We start from the raw sequence: 21,989 nt of genomic DNA on the forward strand, positions 1-21,989 counted from the left end.
CACGACTGCTTAAAGGTGAATTTTCTTCCATGTTTATTGATTTGCGCAATGACGAAGAAAAGTTCTTTAATTATTTTCGCATGAGCATAACTCCATTTGATGAACTCTTATCGAAAATAAGTGATAAAATTAAAGCAGAAGATACTTTCATGAGACTTGCTATACCACCAATTGAAATGTTGGCTGTTACATTAATGAGTTGATTTTCAGCAGCGAGGCTATATAAGACGTGGACCTACTGTTTAACGTGGAATCCGAACCACATGACCTCCCGTCGAGAATCGAACCCGCGCCTCCTACGCCAAAGGCGCGTACGCTAACCGCTTAGCCATGGAGGAGCTCTGGCTGTTACACTAAGGTAACTTAATTATGTTAATTAATTATCGTTTGTAAGAGCACAGAAAGTTAATCATTCAGAAACCTATTCATAGATATTTTCAGATGTTATTAGCGGCCACTGGCGTAGTTTGACAATTGCGTGACTAATTTCGATTTTTTGACATAGCTGGTGGCTTTAAATTAAAAATGAGACATTTATTTGAGACTTCCCGAATATCCCGCTCAAGAGTGGACGTTTCAATGATAGTAAAATTTCCCTTTATTTATTCACACATTACCGAATGTGAGGATTCGCTTCAGTTAAAGATGTAAAATTCGGCACGTAAACTCATAATAAAAATAATGGAGCACAGGTTTCAGCGTCTTTGAAAATTTTCTCTTGAAGGGGATATGGGGGATTTCTATAGTAGTTGGGGTCCGGTGGCTCAGTGATAGAGTGTTCACCTCTGGTTCGATCCCAGCTTGCGTCAAGTGGGCTTTGTGGTGCGAGAAGCACCGTGTGTGAGAGTTTTCTCGGGGTTCTCCCGTTTCCTCACACTTTATTCATTCCACCATTTCATTCATTTATCATCATCATTATTATTTCCTTTAGCCTACTCGGTCTCGCTTCCTCCCGTCAGCCCATATTTGGAGGAGGAATTTAGCTACTCTCGTTTTGAACGCCCACGCAGTGAACTCTCATGGCGATGACAGATTTTTACGTGACAATGTGAAAACTTAATCGTCAGTTCCATAACTTATTGGAACAATCAGTGTTTTTAATGTGATTTCTATTAACCTATGAACCATTTATTATATATAATTAGCAATATTACGAAGCAAAACTTAATGTTTTCTACGAACTATATTTTAGTTTTGTCAGTGTATTCTTGCGCTGCTAACTGGCAAGTATGTCGCATGGAGAGAAGCGTGTGTGTCCTGCTAGCCGTCATGTGAAGTGAATGTACTAAGTTACTGTCTTCACAAAGACCATTAAAACATATAAAGTTTTAGTGTTTAACTCCCAAGAATAATATAAGATGATTTGAGCAACACAACACTCGAATCTAAGTAAACAAATCATCACCTTTTCATTTACCAGTGAATAATGGAAACAACATAATAATATAACGGAAATTCACAATTCGCAATGTCAAGGAGAGCACCGACTTCTAGTAAGCGACGTAGACATATTCACCATTTGTAGTTGACTTTTTCGAATGAGGAAATTTATGGAAAACGATGCAAAACTCATTTTTATTCAACAGTGCACTAGTGAATTTTATTCCGTATAGTTGTCGGAATTGTCGTGCGCGCTTACGTATCGGTTCGTATACCACAGTGGTTGGGCCATCCTTTTTTATATAAGTGAAATCTTGTGTTCTCACACGTTTGTAAATGTTTTATATTCATTGAAGTTAAAAGTTAAATATAAGTGTTTTGCAAATATTTCTTTTTTAATATGCAATGAGAAACAATATCTAATAATTTCAAAGCGTGTGATCTATATTGTCTCTTTCTCAGCGAATGGAGGATGTACAATATGAATGTATGTATTTGTAACTTCACTAAAGTACAATAACAATGTTAAAAACAATATTCATACTAGTGGACTGTAAAGCTTGATTCGTACACCACATGAATGCAACCAAATATAAATTCACTGTATTTAATGATTACACCTTCAGTTTGCATACAATAATAATACACAAGAATAAACATGTTCACAAGGTCTTTAGTTGTAAATGTTTGTAATACGATGGCTTATTGTTTGTGCTAAAATGTTTGATCTTCGACCATAATATATGGTCCACCAAATCTGCATGTTCTTGCTGCCACCACACTCCCACACCAAACAATAGAAAAGCGTTAAGCCACTTGAACACTGTTGCCAGCTAAAGGCACACACACTGTTAAATACACAAATAATCCCAAACATACTCCCCCCTGTTGGTCAGCTAAGGTCTGACCAAATAAAACAAATGATACATATAAAAAACGAAACAAACACAAAACTTGAAGAACTGTACTTATTTTTAGATTACTCAAATCTCAATTCTAATCCTTGTTATATGGTAATGCAACTAGTTTGTTGATGGAACGTTTATATGTTCCAGTTGTAGTACGAACCGTCACTACACGAACTAAGAAATCCTTTCCTGGGAACACTTTTTCAATGATGCCCAATTTCCACTGCAATGCAGGAATGTTGTCTTCAATCAGCAAAACTACATCTCCGACCTTAAGATTGTGTTGCGGTGAAGTTGTCTTAGAGCGTTGTTGAAGACCATGTAAATAATCTCGGGACCATCTCTTCCAAATGTGTTGTTTTAGTTGTTGTATCTTCTGCCAACGAGATAAGCGGTTGTGTGGTAGATCGGTGAGGTTAGGCTCTGGCAAAGCTGTAAGTGCTTCTCCAATTAAAAAATGTCCAGGGGTGAGAACACTGATGTCGTTAGGTTCACTTGATAGCACTGTAAGTGGTCGAGAGTTAAGACAGGCCTCAATCTGTGTAAGTAATGTTGCAAACTCTTCATATGTTAACACTGCACACTTTGTAATACGAACTAGATGGTATTTCATTGATTTTATACCGGCTTCCCATAGTCCTCCAAAATGCGGCGAATTTGGTGGTATGAAGTGCCACTGAATTCCTTCGGTCGATGCAAAATCATGAACTTGAGAACTAAAAGGATCTGATGAAAACAGCTGATACAATTCTTTCAATTCGTTGTTGGCTCCAACGAAATTTGTGCCATTGTCGCTGTATAGATTGAAACATCTTCCTCGTCTGGCTATGAATCTGCGTAAAGCTGCTATGAATGACTGCGCACTAAGATCTGTTACCAATTCCAGATGTATTGCCTTGGTGGATAAACAAACAAATAACGCAACATATGCCTTACGTACAGATCTATTTCTAACTGCTCCTGATTTTATGTAAAACGCTCCAGCGTAGTCCACGCCTACGTTTAGGAATGGTCTGGCTTGCTGCACACGAGCTGCTGGCAACTGTCCCATAAGTTGTTTTGAACCACTGGCTTTTAACTTGAAACACGTGAAGCAATGATGGATCACTTGTTTTACTACCTGTTTGCACCTGATGATCCAATATTTCTGGCGTAGTGATGATATTAATAATTGGGGTCCAGCATGAAGTAATCTTAAGTGTTCTGCTTCAACTATAAGTTTTGTTAAGTGTTGATTTGAAGGCAGAACTATTTGATGTTTGGCGTCAAATGGAAGCTGACTATTCTCCAATCTTCCTCCAACTCGGATCATGCCTTCACTATCTAAAAATGGATGTAAATTGTTCAATTTACTTCTTGACGGAACAATGTTTCCATTACGAAGATGCTGCAATTCGCTGTGAAACCCAATTTCTTGTGTCCATTTGATGCAAACATGGAGCGCTATGTGGAGTTCTTGTACTGAAAGACCTTTTGTTAGTTTGTTTTGCTTGTGTCTGATGTTATGAACAAAACGTCTACAATATGCTATTGTCCTAACTAACCTTGACAATTTTGAGAATCTTGTTATGGTTTCATTGCACCAATTGTCTAAAGTGACTGTCAATGTTATGGTTCCCTTACTCTCTGGAACTTGATCTGGTTGCAATGAATCCTTACTTGTGACTGACCAATTAGATTCTAAACTAGAAAGCCATTGTGGACCGTGCCACCATAATGAATTGTCCTTTATGGAAATTGCATCTATTCCTCTTGAAATCAAGTCTCCAGGGTTGTCTAAAGAAGTTACATGTTTCCAACAGCTAACGTCAGTTAAGTCTTGAATTTGAGCTACTCTGTTGGCCACGAGAAGGTTTCCATTTGTTGCACGGAGAAGCTAGCCATGCCAACACGATTTGGGAGTCGGTCCATAAATGGACGCTACTTATGTTCAATTTTAAAATTGGTAAAATCTTGTGAACTAACTTTGCCAAAACAACTGCTGCGCATAACTCCAGACGTGGGAGAGTGATTTTCTTGACTGGGGCCACACGTGATTTAGCACATAATAACTTAACTGATATTTCTCCTTGTTGATTGATCGATCGCATATAAATGCAAGCTCCATATGCTCTTTGAGAAGCATCTGAAAAACCATGGATCTGAATCTCCTCTATGTTTCCTTCAACGAGTACATATCTGTCGAATTTTATCTGATTGATTAATGGAAGTTGCTTGTACAATTTAGTCCATTTCTTTGCTAATTCCATTGGTATACTGTCGTCCCATTGAACCTTTTGCCGCCACAATTCTTGCAAAAATATTTTGTATGAAATGACAACTGGTGAAATTATTCCTAATGGATCGAATATAGTGGCAATGATGGAAGCAATCTGGCGTTTAGTAATGCACTCTTGAATCTTCATTGTTGACGTCTTGCTTTCAACGAGAAATATATCCTTGTCTGGATGCCATGACAATCCTAATGCCTTGACGCCTTGGCCCTCGTGGAACTGGATTGGACGTTGCACTTCTCGAAGCTCTGGCGAGATGGATTCCAATAATCTTGGATCATTCGAACTCCATTTTCTAAGTGTAAAACCTCCCTTTCCCAGTAACTCTATCAATTGCTTCTGGACCTCTAGAGCTTGCTGTATGTTGCTCATGCCACTACAAACATCGTCAATATAGAAATCTCGACGTAATATTTCTGCTGCTACAGGGTAATTATACTCTTCTTCGTCTGCTAATTGCTGTAGGCATCTTGTGGCCACAAATGAAGCACATACCGTACCATACGTTAGTGTTTTCAACTCAAAAACTTGAATCGGTTCATTTCTAGATCTTCTCCACAATATACGTTGTAATGGCGTGTCTTCTGGATGAACATTAATCATGCGATACATCTTAGCGATATCTGCAGTGAATACCACCGAATGAGTTCTAAAGCGCAAAATGATAGAAAACAAATCTTGCTGTATTGTAGGACCAACTAAGAGAATGTCGTTGAGGCTTTTTCCGCTGTCAGATTTTGCTGAAGCATCAAACACTACACGGAGCTTCGTTGTAGAGCTTGTGGGCTTAAAAACTGCATGATGTGGCAAATAGTATGCAACGCTGACGTCCTCCTTTTTACGCTCATCTATCCTTACCATGTGACCAAGATCTTCATATTCTTGCATGAATTCCGTATATTTAGCTTCAAAATCCGGGTGTTGATCGAATCTTCTTTCCAATTGCTTTAATCTAACCAATGCCTGCTGATAAGAATCGCCTAAAACTGTACGGTCTTCAAGCAAAGGCAATCGTACAATGAAACGCCCTGTATGATCTCTTGTTGTATTCTGAACGAAATGTCGCTCACATGCAAGCTCTTCGCTTGATCTAGGTGTAACAGTAATTTCTTCTAGTTCCCAGAATTTTTGAAGTTGTTGCTGTAGATCTATGTTTGTCTTCACAAAACATGTTGTTAATGGAATATGGGGGTCACGTTCTTGAGGAATGCGTCCTGCCACGATCCATCCCAATTCTGTCTCCTGAAGCACTGGAAAATCACCTGGCCGCGTTTTGTGTCCTGACTTCATAATTATGTAGAATACTTCCGCACCTAAAAGAATATCTATGTCTCCAGGCGTATTAAAAGTAGGATCTGCTAGAACAGTGTCCTTGGGAATGTTCCAATCGCCATAATTAATTCTTTCTTCCGGTAGTTTACTTGTAATGTGAGGGAGAACTGAACAACTTATATTCAATGAAAATGAGTTAACACATGAATGGACACAAATATCTACAGAGTACTTTGTATTAGATATCGCTTGATTTATGCCTTGAATTGGAGTATACTGTCTATACCGTTTGATGTTCAATTGTTGCACCAAATTCTCTGTTACGAAATTGGTCTGACTAGCACTGTCTAGAAGCGCGCGACAAGGAACCAAATTTCCCTTGTTATCCCTTACTTTTACTATTGCAGTAGATAACAACACTCTTGCGTTAGGCCTAACCTTTAATGCACAATATGACACTTGCCCTAAATTTTCACTGGAATCTGAGTTGTTACTACGCTCTTGCACCGCGCCACTGCTTAAACTTGGAAACCGCACTGATTTGTCCTTTGTTACGTCTACATGCAATAATGTATTGTGCTTTTTGGAACACTTTTTACAACCTCTCGATTTACAATTCTTCAAAAAATGATTACTTTTCAAACAATTCATGCATAATTTATTTTTACGAATGCACTCCAATTTTTGGCTGTGTGCCGCATTCACAAAGGACGAACAAGAATATAAGGGATGCTGGTTATTACAAAATTCGCATGCATTTGAAAATGTTGATAAATAAGTCTTTGATGACTGAATACTTTTTGTTTGCTTGTTTTGTACGCTACTACTCTGCTTCACACCATCAATACTAGTTCTCATGTTCTCAAGCACCTGACAACGTTTCTCGAGAAACGAAAAGAATTCTGATAAAGCAGGAAAATTAGAATTCGTATTTTGAAGCTCCCATGACTTTCTAGTAGTTGCATCTAATTTTGATACAAAGTGTTGGGTCAAAATTACGTCTGTGAGGTTTACGTTTGGCTCAAGTGCTTGTAGCGCATTTATATTGCTAGTAGCTGTATTTATAAAAGCGCGAAGTTCACTTACATTTTCTTTATACACTGGCTTGATTTGTAGTATTTCGTGAATGTAAGAAGAAGCAATTAGCTTTTTGTTTGAATACCTGTCAACGAGTAATTGCCATGCTACTGAATAATTTGTTTCGGTAATTGGTAAATTTTCAATTAGGTTTAACGCTTCGCCCTTAAGAGAAGTTCGGAGGTACTGAAACTTCTGTACTGTGGAAATGTCTTCATTCTCGTGAATAAGAGATATAAAAGTGTCTTTATATGATAACCAATGTTTACAGTTCCCGTCAAATGCAGGCAACTGTATGACCGGTAATTTAACTTGTGCGCTACTGCTAGTGCTATTATTAACAGCTGATTCTTTATTTCCATGTTTTAAAACAAGTGCTTGCATTTGAGCCTCTAAAGAAAAATACACATTTTCAATTTCTGCACGAACGTTTAATGCTTCCGCTTCGGGTTCGATTTGATCAATTTCAATAGTATCTTGCACCTCCTGCAACTTTGACCAGACGTTATTTAGATGTTTTAAGCGTGCACGTATTTCTTCTATATTGCCTTCGTTTGGATCAAAGGCCTGAACAAAAGTGTTTATTCTGGTTAACTGGCCTCTGTATGCAGATCTTTGCCTTAAAAGACGCTGGTGTGATTCACTCATGATTAAATGCTACGCAGAAATATGAAGAATAAAAAACTACTGACCTGAAGATAATGTTTTTCTCTTTTTTTTTTCTTTTTTTACCTATGAAATATACTCCAGAAGCCTGGTCCTGGTACAACAGCTGTCCGCCTACACAAAACGTGATTATTGTCCAACGTACGTGATAACACCACATATAGGTCGACACAAACACATGTCTCTTCACAACAGCACAGAACAATTCTCAGAAATCTTCGCACTCATGTGGCCCGGATAGGACCAATGTACAATATGAATGTATGTATTTGTAACTTCACTAAAGTACAATAACAATGTTAAAAACAATATTCATACTAGTGGACTGTAAAGCTTGATTCGTACACCACATGAATGCAACCAAATATAAATTCACTGTATTTAATGATTACACCTTCAGTTTGCATACAATAATAATACACAAGAATAAACATGTTCACAAGGTCTTTAGTTGTAAATGTTTGTAATACGATGGCTTATTGTTTGTGCTAAAATGTTTGATCTTCGACCATAATATATGGTCCACCAAATCTGCATGTTCTTGCTGCCACCACACACCCACACCAAACAATAGAAAAGCGTTAAGCCACTTGAACACTGTTGCCAGCTAAAGGCACACACACTGTTAAATACACAAATAATCCCAAACAGAGGATATTACCTTCTAATAGTGTATATGGCTTAGAGTAGAATTAAACAGGTAAGGTATTTGTGAAGTGGTGAAATTCAAATGTTTACTTTCGACTCGACCCACTATCCATCTGGCGTAAATCATGCATTGCTGTCCCACCTTGTATTTTTTACAGGTATTGACCAGTGTATCTTGGAGCTGACGTACCAGCGACGGTGGGTATACGGCTTATGCCTCTGATATGTATAACGCCCGAATCCCAGGACCGTGGGAGTGAAATTATTTGTTTACTTGCCAGTTCCTTATCGGATCTATTAGTCTTTTACAAATGAATGATGTTTTAAGGAAGACTCATAAAAAGATCCAAGGTTCGAATCCCAATATAATTAATTGGTCTTCCCTCACGGAAACAAACTCCTTCATAATCTGGAGCATGCTTTTTATTTTTTAACCATATGAGTATCCTGATGTTCAACAATTTTCGTGTTAACTATCTTTTTTTAAAAAAATTAGTACATTAACAAATAAAGACCAAAACTGTCAGCCGAAAAACGATGTTTTTTCTTTTCTGTTCTGCTATTATGTTGATGGTTGTTTTGGACCCGCGCGAGCCGGAAATACATTGGTTCTTATCATTCATGCCACACGTGCAGACTTTCCCGCACGAATCTGCTGCGGACCCGCAGCGGGCAAAAATTGAGTTGCGGGGACTGCTGATTGGCAGCGAGTCCGCACCATGGGCTCCCACAGAGGGGGGCAAGAGGGGGCAATTGCCCCTCCCTGGATTTTCAAAAAAGGTTAACATTTATAGGCTCTTCTGGTGACAATAGTATACTTTTAAAATCAACATTCACTAAATGATTAGAGTAACAAAATTTAGTCAAACCCATCCCCAAGATTTGAATCTACTTTTCTCCCTCATGTGATGTTTCATATTTTTCAGTAATAATTATATTCAGTCTGATGCTGCATGCAATGCTAAGTATTTTGAATGATGATATCCGTCAGTTGAGTTGAAAATATAATTTTGCTCTTTGTTGTTTCTTTTGCTGACGTGGTGCTGATAGCAATGAAGTTTTATTTTGTTGGGTTTAATTCTAGCAATTGTGTGTGTGTGTGTCTTCCCCCCCCCCTTGGAAAAAATCCTGCCGGCGCCCATGGTCCGCACAGGTGTAGCGGGTCGGAAAACTATTGCTGGCAATGTGTCAAGCCACACATGCAGACTTTCCCGCGCCACACATGCAGAAATTGAAAGCGAAGAACTGAATGAAGAACTATTCATTAACGAAATACTAAAATATCAGGAGATATGGAATTTAAAGTGCGAAATGTATAGAGATAGAAATAAAAAAAAAAACGGGATACATGGAATATGGTGTGTGAAACCTTATGTGAGAAATTTAATGAAAAAAAAAAAACAGAAGAAAAAACGGCATTATCTAATATTCATATAGTATTTACATTTAATTTTCATTTAGCGTCCCTTTCCAGCAGCGAGGCTATGAATACTTTTTTGCGATAACAATAGACAACAACTACGCTTGGAGAACAAGCCTTTATTGTTAATACAGTTTCTTTGATGAGATTTCTTGTTACTCACTCCAGAATGAACCGACTGTTTATAGCGTACGTTCCATTATACTTTAGATCGAGGTCACGTATTATATAGCCTCTGTGCTCAAAAGGGACGCTGAAGTCCAAAACAACCATCAACATAATAGCAGAACAGGAAAGAAAGAAAAGGCATCATTTTCAGCTGACAATTGTTGTCTTTATTTGTTAATGTACTAAAATTTTTAAAAAATAGAGTAAACACGAAAATTGTTGAACATCAGGGTACTCATGTGGTTAAAAAATAAAAAGCATGCTCCAGATGTAACAGAAATATTTTTGTTTCTCGTACAATTATCATATTGTGCACGTCGTTGCTATTCTAGATATAACAACTGAATGTTTTCTTACATAAAGAGCAAAAGTTATCTTGCCATGAAACTCGAACTATGATGCTTACAAAATAATCAGCCCATCTGTGTCTGCTTCCGTTTGCTGCGTTGCTTCCTTGTGGTGTGCTACACGTATTGGGGATTTCCTCAAAACCATCTATCGTTAAATGTCACAATTATAAAAATGTTTCCTTTTTCTCATCTTAGAAATGGATTATTCGGAAACACTAAATCCATTATTTTTATTTAAGAGTTTACATTAAGAATTTCACATCTCCAATCTAAGCGAGTTCTCATATTAAACACTTTCTCAATATATAACGGGAAATGTCACTACTATAGGAATGAAATGAAATCCTTGAGTTTTACGTCGCACGCATATACCGGGTAGGCTAAAGGAAATGATGATGATGATAAATGAATGAAATGGTGGAATGAATAAAGTGTGAGGAAACGGGAGAACCCCGAGAAAACTCACGCACACGGTGCTTCTCGCACCACAAAGCCCACTTGACGCAAGCTGGGATCGAACCAGAGGTGAACACTCTATCACTGAGCCACCGGACCCTACTACTATAGAAATCCCCCATCTCCCCTTCAAGAGAAAATTTTCAAAGACGCTGAAACCTGTGCTCCATTATTTTTATTATGAGTTTACGTGCCGAATTTTACATCTTTAACTGAAGCGAATCCTCACATTCGGTAATGTGTGAATAAATAAAGGGAAATTTTACTATTATTGAAACGTCCACTCTTGAGCGGGATATTCGGGAAGTCTCAAATAAATGTCTCATTTTTAATTTAAAGCCACCAGCTATGTCAAAAAATCGAAATTAGTCACGCAATTGTTAAACTACGCCAGTGGCCGCTAATAACATCTGAAAATGTCTATGAATAGGTTTCTGAATGTTTAACTTTCTGTGCTCTTACAAACGATAATTAGTTAACATAATTAACTTACCTTAGTGTAACAGCCAGAGCTCCTCCATGGCTAAGCGGTTAGCGTACGCGCCTTTGGCGTAGGAGGCGCGGCTCGATTCCCGTCGGGAGGTCATGTGGTTCGGATTCCACGTTAATCAGTAGGTCCACGTCTCATATAGCCTCGCTGCCGAATGGGACGTTAAACTCAAAATCAACTCATTAATGTAACAGCCAACATTTCAATTGGTGGTATAGCAAGTCTCATGAAAGTATCTTCTGCTTTAATTTTATCACTTATTTTCGATAAGAGTTCATCAAATGAAGTGACGCTCATGCGAAAATAATTAAAGAACTTTTCTTCGTCATTGCGCAAATCAATAAACATGGAAGAAAATACACCTTTAAGCAGTGGTGAGCTTACGTACGGATGAACCCAGTATCGTCTCTGTTTTTTCCGTAGGATTTTACTGGCTAAGTATACAAAAACAGCACGTTTTCATCTTTCAATTTCCATCTTTATTCAACTGCAGCTGAAAATAAAATGAGCTGTTTTCTATTTATATGTGAAGTGGTTGGGTGAGACGCCCGCACGAGTCTGCTGCAAGTCTGTTGCGGGCCCGCAACAGACTTTTCTGCACGTCTGAACCGAGCCTTAAACACAGGGTGCGAAATTCCGGGGGGGGACGGGGGGAATTTCCCCCCCACCAAAAATATTATGCTTGCATTTTCCCCCCACCAAAATCTGTAGGGGGGAACACCTAATATGAAAATATAAGTATAATGAAAAAAAAAAAAAAGATCAGGTAGACTTTTTCGGTTTTTCCGTTGTGACGAGATGAAGACCCTTATCCTCTAGAGCTATCCAAGAGAAAAGTTCATTCACTTTCTTTATGTACAATGTTTGTCCAATGTCGACACACCGTAGGTGGTAAAGGAAGTCACCAAATTTAGTATGGAGGCTTATTTATGACTGGTCGGAGTAGAGTCGATGAGGATGGTTGAGAGGAAGCTGACAGTTTTCTTGCTGTTATAGGGCGTGTTCTTTTTCCTGTTTTTTTTTTTTTTTTTTCTACAGTTGTTTCCTTTCATTAAAAAATATCTAAATTAAAACAGTAATTTTTACCTCTGCTATGAACAAACAGTTACAAAATTACTAATATAGTATAGAGGGCACGGTGACTCAGTAGTAGAGCGTTCAGATTCCGTGCGGGACATTGATATGCAGCTTTTCACATGTTTCAAATCGTGAAATATTGTATCAAATTTTATTGTTGTTCGATTTGCAGTTTAAAATTTCGGATTTCATTGTTACTTCAATTCTGCGTCCTTTCTACAGGGCTAATTACGAGTAATTTTCCGTTTTTATTGTTAGAATGTATTGTACACATTTATTATTAAGATATATTAGTCTATCTTTGTTTCAAAATACTTAAACGTTTACCAAAAGTTTTGACATTTGCGTCTATTATAGAACTTTTTTTTCTTTGTTTGGTAAGTTAGTTGTTACTGTTTATGCAGTACTTATTATCACTGGCACGACGGGGGATGAGGGGGACATGTACCCTCAATCATGGAACTGGGGACGACTGTTCCCCCAATAATCCGATTTGAAATATGTTTTATGGGAAGAAATGGTTTCTGTCCGACTGCTACTTCATCTAAATCGCCTAATATATAATATAAAACAGGTTCACCTCAGAAATCAGATTAACGTAATATGATTCTCACTTCCCCCGAGAATAAGCCTCAAATCTGCCCACTTCCCAATGTTGAAGACAACTCTGCTCCCCTGATCCTCCACAGCATTGTTTTTCAACTTTATAAATATGTTAAACATCGCTTAAAAAAAAAAAAAAAATACGAGAACGGTCCTACCCCTACCCCCCTTCCCCAATGTTGAAGACAAATTTGCGCCGCTGCTTACTATTCTATTGCTATAATTTTCAATCGGAGTTCAAGGGCCACATTTTCGGTTGCTGTGTCACAGTACTCTGGTTTTGCTGTGAAACTGGTTACTGTATTTGAGTTATAATATCCCCGATCCTCCTTTTGAAATATTCTGAATTTGAAATTATCTGCTCAACTCGGAATCATGTTTTAATTGATGTTGATCAAAAGGCACAATGGACACAGGCCACAATAATACTTTATTCCCAATAAGCAGAGTTGTAGTGCCAAATTTATCTGTGCCGGAGCGCCTGCTGAGAGAAAAGAGAACCAGAAATATAGACCCTAATTTAAGGATAGACACAAAACTGAAATCAAATTATGAATATTAATTCTAATATTATATAGTGAAACAATACTTAACAGATACAGCCGTTCCTTAGCATAATGCTTTTCTTCAGCGTCTCTCCTCTCTCAAAACCTCTGCCAATAAGTAGAGGTTTATATCTCAGTAATGTACTGTGTTATTTGTTTGGATTGATTCGTATTTAGTGTTCCTTTGCAGCGCCCAGGCTGAATAGGACGCTACCTAATGCTTAAAGTGGTTTCAGAACTACTACTCAAAATATATTCGAGACAGGAAGTGGGAGAAAAAAGTAAAATCAAAATAAAAGCTGATGAGGTCAGAATGAGTTTACTGCCTGTTTTGTGTACAAATGATTCGTGAAACTGTGGGTCCATGTCTTATATAACCTCAGCGCTGGAAAGGACGTAACTCTAACCAACCAACTAAAAGGGATTCGTGAGCACCTTTTAGTTGTGTTATGAATCACTGGAAAAGAAATGTTAGTTTGAGTTCGGCGTCCGTTTCTGGCACCGACGGTATATGAAACGTAGACCTCCATTTTAAAGTGAATTAAAATCATCGTACTATGTATACATTTCATGTCTGTCCCACTAGCAATAGAACTCAGGACCATGTGCATCAAAAGCGGGCACGCTAGCCATTAGACTAGAGGGAGAGATGGAAAGCAAATGCCATATATGAATAAATAAAAATAAAAAATCTTCATGCTCATAGCTTCTAAATAATGCTAAAATAAATCAGTAATGTATGTATAAAACAGGTTTAACTTCCTTATAGGCTGTAAGGGGCGTCTTTCTAGCAATTAGGGGTTTCTTACTAGCATTTTTTTATTATTATTATTATTTATAAATACACACCATCAAGCAGCCTCGGAAAGATTTTGGATGCATATTCAAGAAAGAGAAAAAGTGTGTTGTGATACGGATAAGGAAAACACATTGCAAAACGAGGGAAGTCCATGGACCATTTAGATCCCTTTCTATGCAATATACTTTGTTCACAATTTGGTAAAACATTAAGCATCGTCCCTTTTTGGCACCGCATTGACGGACGGGCTTTACCAGCGGGAAGTATCGCATTGTCCAGGGCAGAGGAGCAGTTTGGGTCAAGTGTCCTTCCGAAAATTCTTGGAAATAACTTATAAGTGACAGGTTTCCTTTCTCCCTTTGCTATGGTCACTTTTGAGAACTGGCGACGAAGGGAGGGACTAAAAAACAAAGGTTTGTCGTTCTCTCGTTTTAGTTGAAGAATGCAGAATGTAGAATAAAATTCAGTTACAAGAATTGCTTCAACTCGTTCGGATGTTAATGTCGTTCTTTTCATAAATAGAAAATATCGTGTAACTATGAAGCGAGCAAAAAGCGGTGTATCCGGGAAATCGGGCTTAATTACTATTTTTTTTTAAAACGAATCCGAAGATCGCAGAACAATTCACCAGATGTGACGATAATCGGACTGAGAGTGAAAATCGTGGAACAAGTGACAAGGTGCGTAAAATAGACTTGGAATCATCGAACACTGTGGAGGCAGATACCCCCCTTCCTCAGGAGCAACTACCAAGTCAGTCTCATTTTAGTGATTATACGCCACCTATATTAACGTCAAAATCAATAAGTGATACGTCTGAAGTTGTATGGACCAATTTTTCATCATCTTGGAAAAAGGACCGCTCGTGGCTGATATTCACAAATCATGAAGACAGTGGTGAAGATGTTATGTTGTGTAGTGTTTGTGTGCAGCATTCCCATCTAGTATCCAAAAGTGTAGGGACTTCCGCCCATGACTTACCTTGGGCAAATAAGGGTGTGTCAAAAAAGAGTAAGAAAAAGAATCTTGATGCAATATATAAGCATGAAAAAAGTGTGGTGCATTCTCAGTGTTTGCAGCAGGAACAAATTTGTAAAAGACATAACTTTCAGAAGTGTTCAGAAATTGCTCGAGAACTGTGTATAAAAAACCAGAAAGAAAAGCTGGAAACAACCGTCAGAGTGTTACGTTCAGTTTATGTGGCGGCAAAAAGAGAGTGGAGTTTCCGCGACCACCCCGAACTAATAAACCTGCAGATCGAAAATGGCATTGATATGGGAACACATCATCATACAGATAAAACTGCGGCAACTATGGCATGTTTTATTGCTGATCAGTTGCGTGGAAAATTGGTAAAATTTCTCAAGCAAACAGATTGTTTTTCAATTTCAGTGGACGAATCTACAGACAGGTTTGCGGATAAGCACTTGCTGTTATATGTGACATATGTGGACGAAGAAGATAACCCTTGTTGTTGTTTTTATAAATTAGTGCCCGTAGAAAATGCCGATGCAAAATCCCTTGAAGAGAAAATTATTCAAGCGTTTTCCGAAGATGGCATAGATATTTTAAATCTTAAAGAAAAGCTCGTTGGATTTGGTTCAGACGGGGCTGCAGTGTTTACTGGGAGAAATGAAGGTGTTGCCGCTCGAATTAGAAGGAATATCAACCCGTGTCTAATTAGCGTACACTGCATGGCACACCGAATGGATCTTGTTTCTGAAAGAGTTTTTGGTGTTGTGAATGCTGTTCATAACTTTGAATGTTTGATAGACGAACTTTACAAAGTGTTCAGTAAGCCATCTGCAGCTGCAAAGCTTAAAAGTATCGCGACAGTCACAAATGCCGCAGGACTGCTGAAAATCAAAAAAATGTTTCGCATACGTTGGATTTCAAGTGAGAGGGACGCATTATTGGCAGTCTTTACAGATTTTTCTTCTATAATGCAATTCCTACTTCTGGAGTGTGAAAATACTGACCATTTCAGCAGAGACCGCTCTAAACTGAGTGGTATTTACAAAAAACTGTCGGAGAAAAAGAACATTCTATTGCTAGGTTTTCTTCTGGATATTGCGTCCATTCTGTCTAATATTAGCAAAACGATGCAAAAGGAAGCAGTTTCGTACAACGAAATAGAGAAAAAAATTCAATCTACAATTCAAGCTCTGAGAGAAATGCGTGTGAAAGATGATGTCTACCTAAGTCTTTGTAAAGAAAAGTATTTAGTGCACTGCAGACAAGCGTCTGATATAGGGAGTGATGATAGTGAGTTCGATCAAATAAGGGGGCAGGTAATCCAGGGTTTAATAGACGAAGTGGAAAGAAGGTTTCCTTCTAATGATGTGCTAAAGTGTTTTTCAGTGTTTGAAAATCAAGATCGTGATAGCATGAGTGGTTTATACGGTAATGTAGACGTATATAAAGCAGCTCAATTGTTGGGATTGAATCCTGATATTGTAGTGTCAGAATGGAGAGAGTACAAATCAAGTTCTAAGTCTTTAAATGATTTTCCAGCTCTTAAAACCTTAACGCGAAAAGTTCGCTCTGTACCATTATCAACTGCTGCCTGTGAACGTGGATTTAGTGTTGCTCATAATATTAAAAGCTCCGAAAGAAACCGTATGTTGGCGAGTACCTTGCAATCTCTATTGACAATTAAACTCAATGGACCTCCTTTAAAATTATGGGATGCTGTTACTGCTGCTGATAAGTGGGTTTCGTCCGGCCATCACTTGTCCGATTCTCGTTACACACGGAAAGAAAGTGAAGAGAAGTTTAATCTTAAAATTTTTCTCTAAGGTAAGAAACATTATTGCAAACTATATTTTAGGTCTATAATACAGTAACACAATCATTCAATACTACTATTAGTGTGGCTCTCTCCGCTGGTCTAGTGGCAAGCACGCGCGCATTATCTTTGGTGCACGGGGTTCCGGGTTCGATTCCCAGTGGGAGCGCCTTACAAAAATTTGAACGATTACGGTGGTTCGAATGCCACCTTAAACTGTAGGTCCACATCTCATACCTGCGCCGCTGAAAAGGGACGCAAAACTAAAATCAAATCAATCGTATTATTGTGTTTATGCTTTCATTTTTTAAAGTTTAACGTCCTACGAATATCCACCAAGGCTAAGGAAGATGGTCATGATGAGATAGATGATAATGGTGGATTAAGAAAGTAGAAGGAAACGGGAAAACCCCGAGAAAACTCACACACACAGTGTTTGTATACCACAAGCAGAATTTGCCGCGAGCTAGGATCCAGCCAGGGATTCCACGCACGTGAGATGAGCGCTCTACCACTGAGACTTTTCGTTGTGCAAGTATTTGTATTGAAATCATATGTTATTTATAATATATTCTTGCTAATAATACAATATAGATACATATTATTATTTAGAAATGAAATATTTGAGTTTTACGTCCCACGGTAAGTATTATTTAGACTTACATAGGTGACCGGATATCTGAGCGATCAATCTGAAACACTAAATACTTAGCGAAGAAACGGGAATTTCATAAATAAAAATAATAAAAACTATACTCAAATTCTACAGTTCATGGGGATCTATGGCTGGCCAGGGAGCGCTTCAGCTTCGTAGGTCTAATGCTTGGTTAGCACATCGGTTCTCAGGTGCTATTATTTCTCACTTATAGATCTCATATCGCTATTTTCGTGAATGCAGTCTTCAATATGATAGTAAACACAAGAGGACTGTGCTCCCACGGGAGTCTAACCCTAGACCATACGCATCGAAGTGTATATTAAATGCAGTAGATAAGCGCGCCAATTTAGGTTAAATGAATAATTAACATTATTAAAGTATTTTAAATAACAATGACGACTAGTTTAAACATTTATAATAATAATAATAATAATAATAATAATAATAATAATAATAATAATAATAATAATAATAATAATAATAATAATAATAATAATCCATGAATATTTCAAGTTTTTAGAGCCCCCACTTCGTGTGAAGCACAGTGAGGCATTGTTGTGGATCGCCAAACTTCTTCCCCCCCACCATTTTCAAACGATTTCGCACCCTGCTTAAACATACACACGAGAATTTCAGGAGAGTGATATGGTTGTGTTCGTTGTATGACTTTATTACCTAATTTATGTTTGCCCTTCTGAGGTCGGGAGTTTGTTGGAGTAAATATAAAAGAGATTTCTTTTATTTTTTCTTCACACTCCAGGTGTCTTTAATCATACATTGCAGGACGTAACCAAAATATATCCATGGATCGTATCATTGAAGCGTTTTGTGTTTTGTATATTAAAGTGTTCAAAAATATTTAACATTTTCGCATTTGTTCATGTGATCTCAGGTTCAATTCTCGGTGGGAACATACAAGAGAAAATTGAAAGCTGAAACAACATCAAAATAGCATTTAAAAGTCAGGAAATAGATATTAAAACTTTAGGTATCTATTGGGACTTTAAGGCTGTAGTTAAATTAACCCACACGTTTCGTGAAGATCTATTACGTCGTCAATGTTTATTTACTATAAGCTACTAGATACATCCAAAGAGACCACTTTACACTGTAGTAATCAACAGATGAAAACAACATTGGAAAATGAATGGAAGGTCTTCAGAGCCTTAGATCAAGGTACTAACCTAGCATTTGCCCAGTATAACTGAGGAACAACGCTGGAAAATCCTCAGTCAGGGTAGCTGATCTCCGAATTCGAACCCGGTATTAACCAATTGCGAAGCAAGAATCCTAACAAGTTGCCTGAACTCGCTCCGTATTATTATTATTATTTAATTAACGTAATGTTTTAAAATTAGTGCAAATTAAACCCTACTTTCTTTATTGCTGACGTTATAGTTAATAAGCCTACATGAGACATCAGTCCCCCATCAAGAAAGAATACTAGAACTGGAATTCAGAAAGCGGGGGTGAAGAGATTAATGAGGATGAGGAAACTATGTACGATGCACAAACTTAGTAATTATGACTTCATCACAAATATATTCACTTACATACGTCAATTAATATTTCTCTGATACAGGGCACTCTTACTTTCTATAGTGGCAGCAAAATGGCCCGCTTTTGTAAACGAACACACTAAGCACGTGCGTATAGGCGAAATGTCCGTGCAAAGAAACATAGGTAAAACTAGAAAAAAATAGGGAAATCGAGGGGAAAATGATAAACCGCCCTTCAACTTAAAAAAAAAAAAAAGTTAAAAGTAACTAAACTTAGAGCTACGAAAGACGCAAGGCGAATTTTATTGAAAAGATTGTTTTTCTTTAGTGATTAGTTGTGCTAACTATGAACATGAATTAGAAAGAAAACAAGTATCTAGCTCTGAGTTTCGCAAACTAGTTGAAAAGAAAATACTGGGTAAAATTTAATAATAAAGAAGGCATTTATGATAATTAAAGGAAACTAAATTCTTGGCACGACAATCCTTTGGTTCCTACCAGCGGACTTACGTTCAAAGTGGGGGTGTGTAGTCAACGCATCGACACCCGAAGTCCCTAATGCAGGCTTTCTAGACTGGAGTCCGCTACCTCTTACTTAAGATAACTCCCAAATTGTCCTCACGATGCTGGGTCAACATCGAAATTGTTGAGTGCCTCTCCGGAAATTGAACCCATGACTACGGGCACCGAAGGCACGCACTAACCACTGTTTTTTATATATAAAAAGGTAACAGCTTTTTATCAGATTATTTAACCTGTTGAACGCTTTGTACGGATTACACTGTAACCATTATGACACCACACAGACATAGAAGTAAACGAGGACAGTTGAAAACACTCATGTCCGAAGCGGGATTTGAATCCAAGACATTCACAGCAAACGATCCACAGCCTAATGCTGCAGACCACTCGACTATGGCTGTCGTGTTTTCTCGGCTAATCCGTAGCACATTTAAAGTAACTGATTATTTTAAAAGTTGATCCTAAATACAGACAATCTAAGTCTTATGTATCAAATATTTCCTGCGATAATACCATACACTCTCCGTCTTCTATAGACGAAAAGCTATAGTTACCCACATTATCTAATAGAGAAATAAGTTCTGTTTCTCTAATAGCTGCTGATAGTGATAGTCAAGGTTCACCGAAGCATGATCCCAAACCCAAACTGAGATATTGATGTCACTGGAACGCCTGAAAAGTCATTGTGGGTAAGTGAATTGCCCACGTGTCAGGATGAAGGGCGATGGTGATGTGAAATGCGGGGCTGTCAGAGGTACTACTTATAATAATTGTATTTATAATATTCTATGTTGCCATAAAGCCTCTTCAAGAACATAACTGTTAATCTTAGCTTTGAAAATGTTACATAAGGAGTTTTATTGCTATCATTAGGTTGCATTAGGAATTATCGGATTTATTTTAACGCTTAACTTTTACATCTCTTCTGATTACGAATATTTAAATCGCCATTATCCCCTTAAAATAAATTAGTGATATTTTAAATCATTTCGAACCAACTTTATATATGGTTAGTCTTGTTATATGGGAATAAATGAGACCAGAAGCAGTTTACAGGCTAAGTCCAAAAGAACCTTGGCCGACCTTCTGATTAACCACGTCTTTCAGCAAGGTGAATTGTGGCAATCCGATACCCACATGAGGAAATCTTCGGTTCAGTGTGAAAGCTTCCATAAGAACCAGTATTCTAATCAGTGGAATGTGCTTTGCTAATTTTTCCTCGATGTGAAAGTACCTAACTTTATTGCTAAAAAAGTTAAGGCATTTATTTCAAACAAATCGCCATTACAGTTTTCGTATTTAAACACAACACTCATGAAAAGTCATGTTAAAGCGCGACTTGCCCCTGAAAAAGAATATTTATCTGTTTTTGGTTTCTCGTGTTACCCAAAGTACATGCGGAATTAGTGCAAGTGCCTTCCGCTCGCATTACCTAGGTAAAACGGCTACGATCTTGGTATTAGCACATGTTTCGGTTTCCAGATCTCAAATATTTATCTTTCAGCCTGATTCTATATATGAACCCGAAATTTCAAATCTAGATAAGGGGCACCAAAATTTATAGTTTATTCTCGCTGCTCATATTGTGATTTACTAAATAATTATTAAATCTAATTGTAAGGTATACATTTGATATTTTGACAAACTGAGCAAGATAAATATACGTAAAAACTAGTCAATACTTGTCTTAACTGTTTATGTTTTCTTAACTCTCAATGAAATAGGTGTATTGAAAAATTTTAAATATTTGAGATTTATATTCCGGTTTCAAATTTAAATATGTGTGTATTTCATCTCGGTCCTGCAACCGGGTGGACCTAGATTCGACATTCGAACTCTCATCCGGATCAAATCAGATTTTTTTTTTTTTTTTTTTTTTAATAGTAAGGGAAACATTTGATCTTTAGTGTGGAATGAAGGAGACAAATAGACTTGTCAATATTCTTCTTAATTTTCTGTTTTCTTCTTCACTGTCAGGGCTGCGTGAAATTACTTTCGGTGAATTTTAAATATTTAAGTTTATCACAATTTGGGTGGGATGTGGGTTTGGATAAGAATCAAGATCTGAGATCCGGATTTCGGATCCAGATGCGAATTTCGAACCCAGATCCGAGATCCGGATCCAGGTCCGAAATCCGAGATCCGGATCCAAAGGATCCGAACCCAATCAGATCCGGATCCGGCCATCCCTATCCCGCGTTCGATCCCAGCCCCCGCCAAACTAACTTTGTGGTGGACAAACACCGTGTGCGTGGGTTTCCCACTTTCTTCATTCCACCATTTCAACATTACTCATCATCACCGTCTCCTTTAGCCTAACCGGCATAACGTGGGACGTAAAACTCGAAGATTTCATTTCATTTTCAATATCCAACAACTCTGTGCATTTT

At 37.8% G+C, this 21,989-nt stretch overlaps 1 protein-coding gene across 1 annotated transcript; it reads right to left on the reverse strand.

The window, feature by feature from the left end:
- Positions 1 to 2,376: 2,376 nt before the first annotated feature.
- On the reverse strand, positions 2,377 to 7,558 carry LOC145679236 (uncharacterized). Its single transcript, XM_081749822.1, has 3 exons — positions 6,631 to 7,558; positions 4,254 to 6,390; positions 2,377 to 4,123 (listed from the first exon to the last, which is right to left on the reverse strand). Exons 1-3 carry the CDS (start codon positions 7,556 to 7,558, stop codon positions 2,377 to 2,379), a joined length of 4,812 nt encoding a protein of 1,603 aa, XP_081605948.1.
- Positions 7,559 to 21,989: the final 14,431 nt, after the last annotated feature.

Source organism: Thermobia domestica, chromosome 2, assembly GCF_964235325.1.
Source record: "Thermobia domestica chromosome 2, izTheDome1.hap1.1, whole genome shotgun sequence".
NCBI classification, from domain to species: domain Eukaryota; kingdom Metazoa; phylum Arthropoda; class Insecta; order Zygentoma; family Lepismatidae; genus Thermobia; species Thermobia domestica.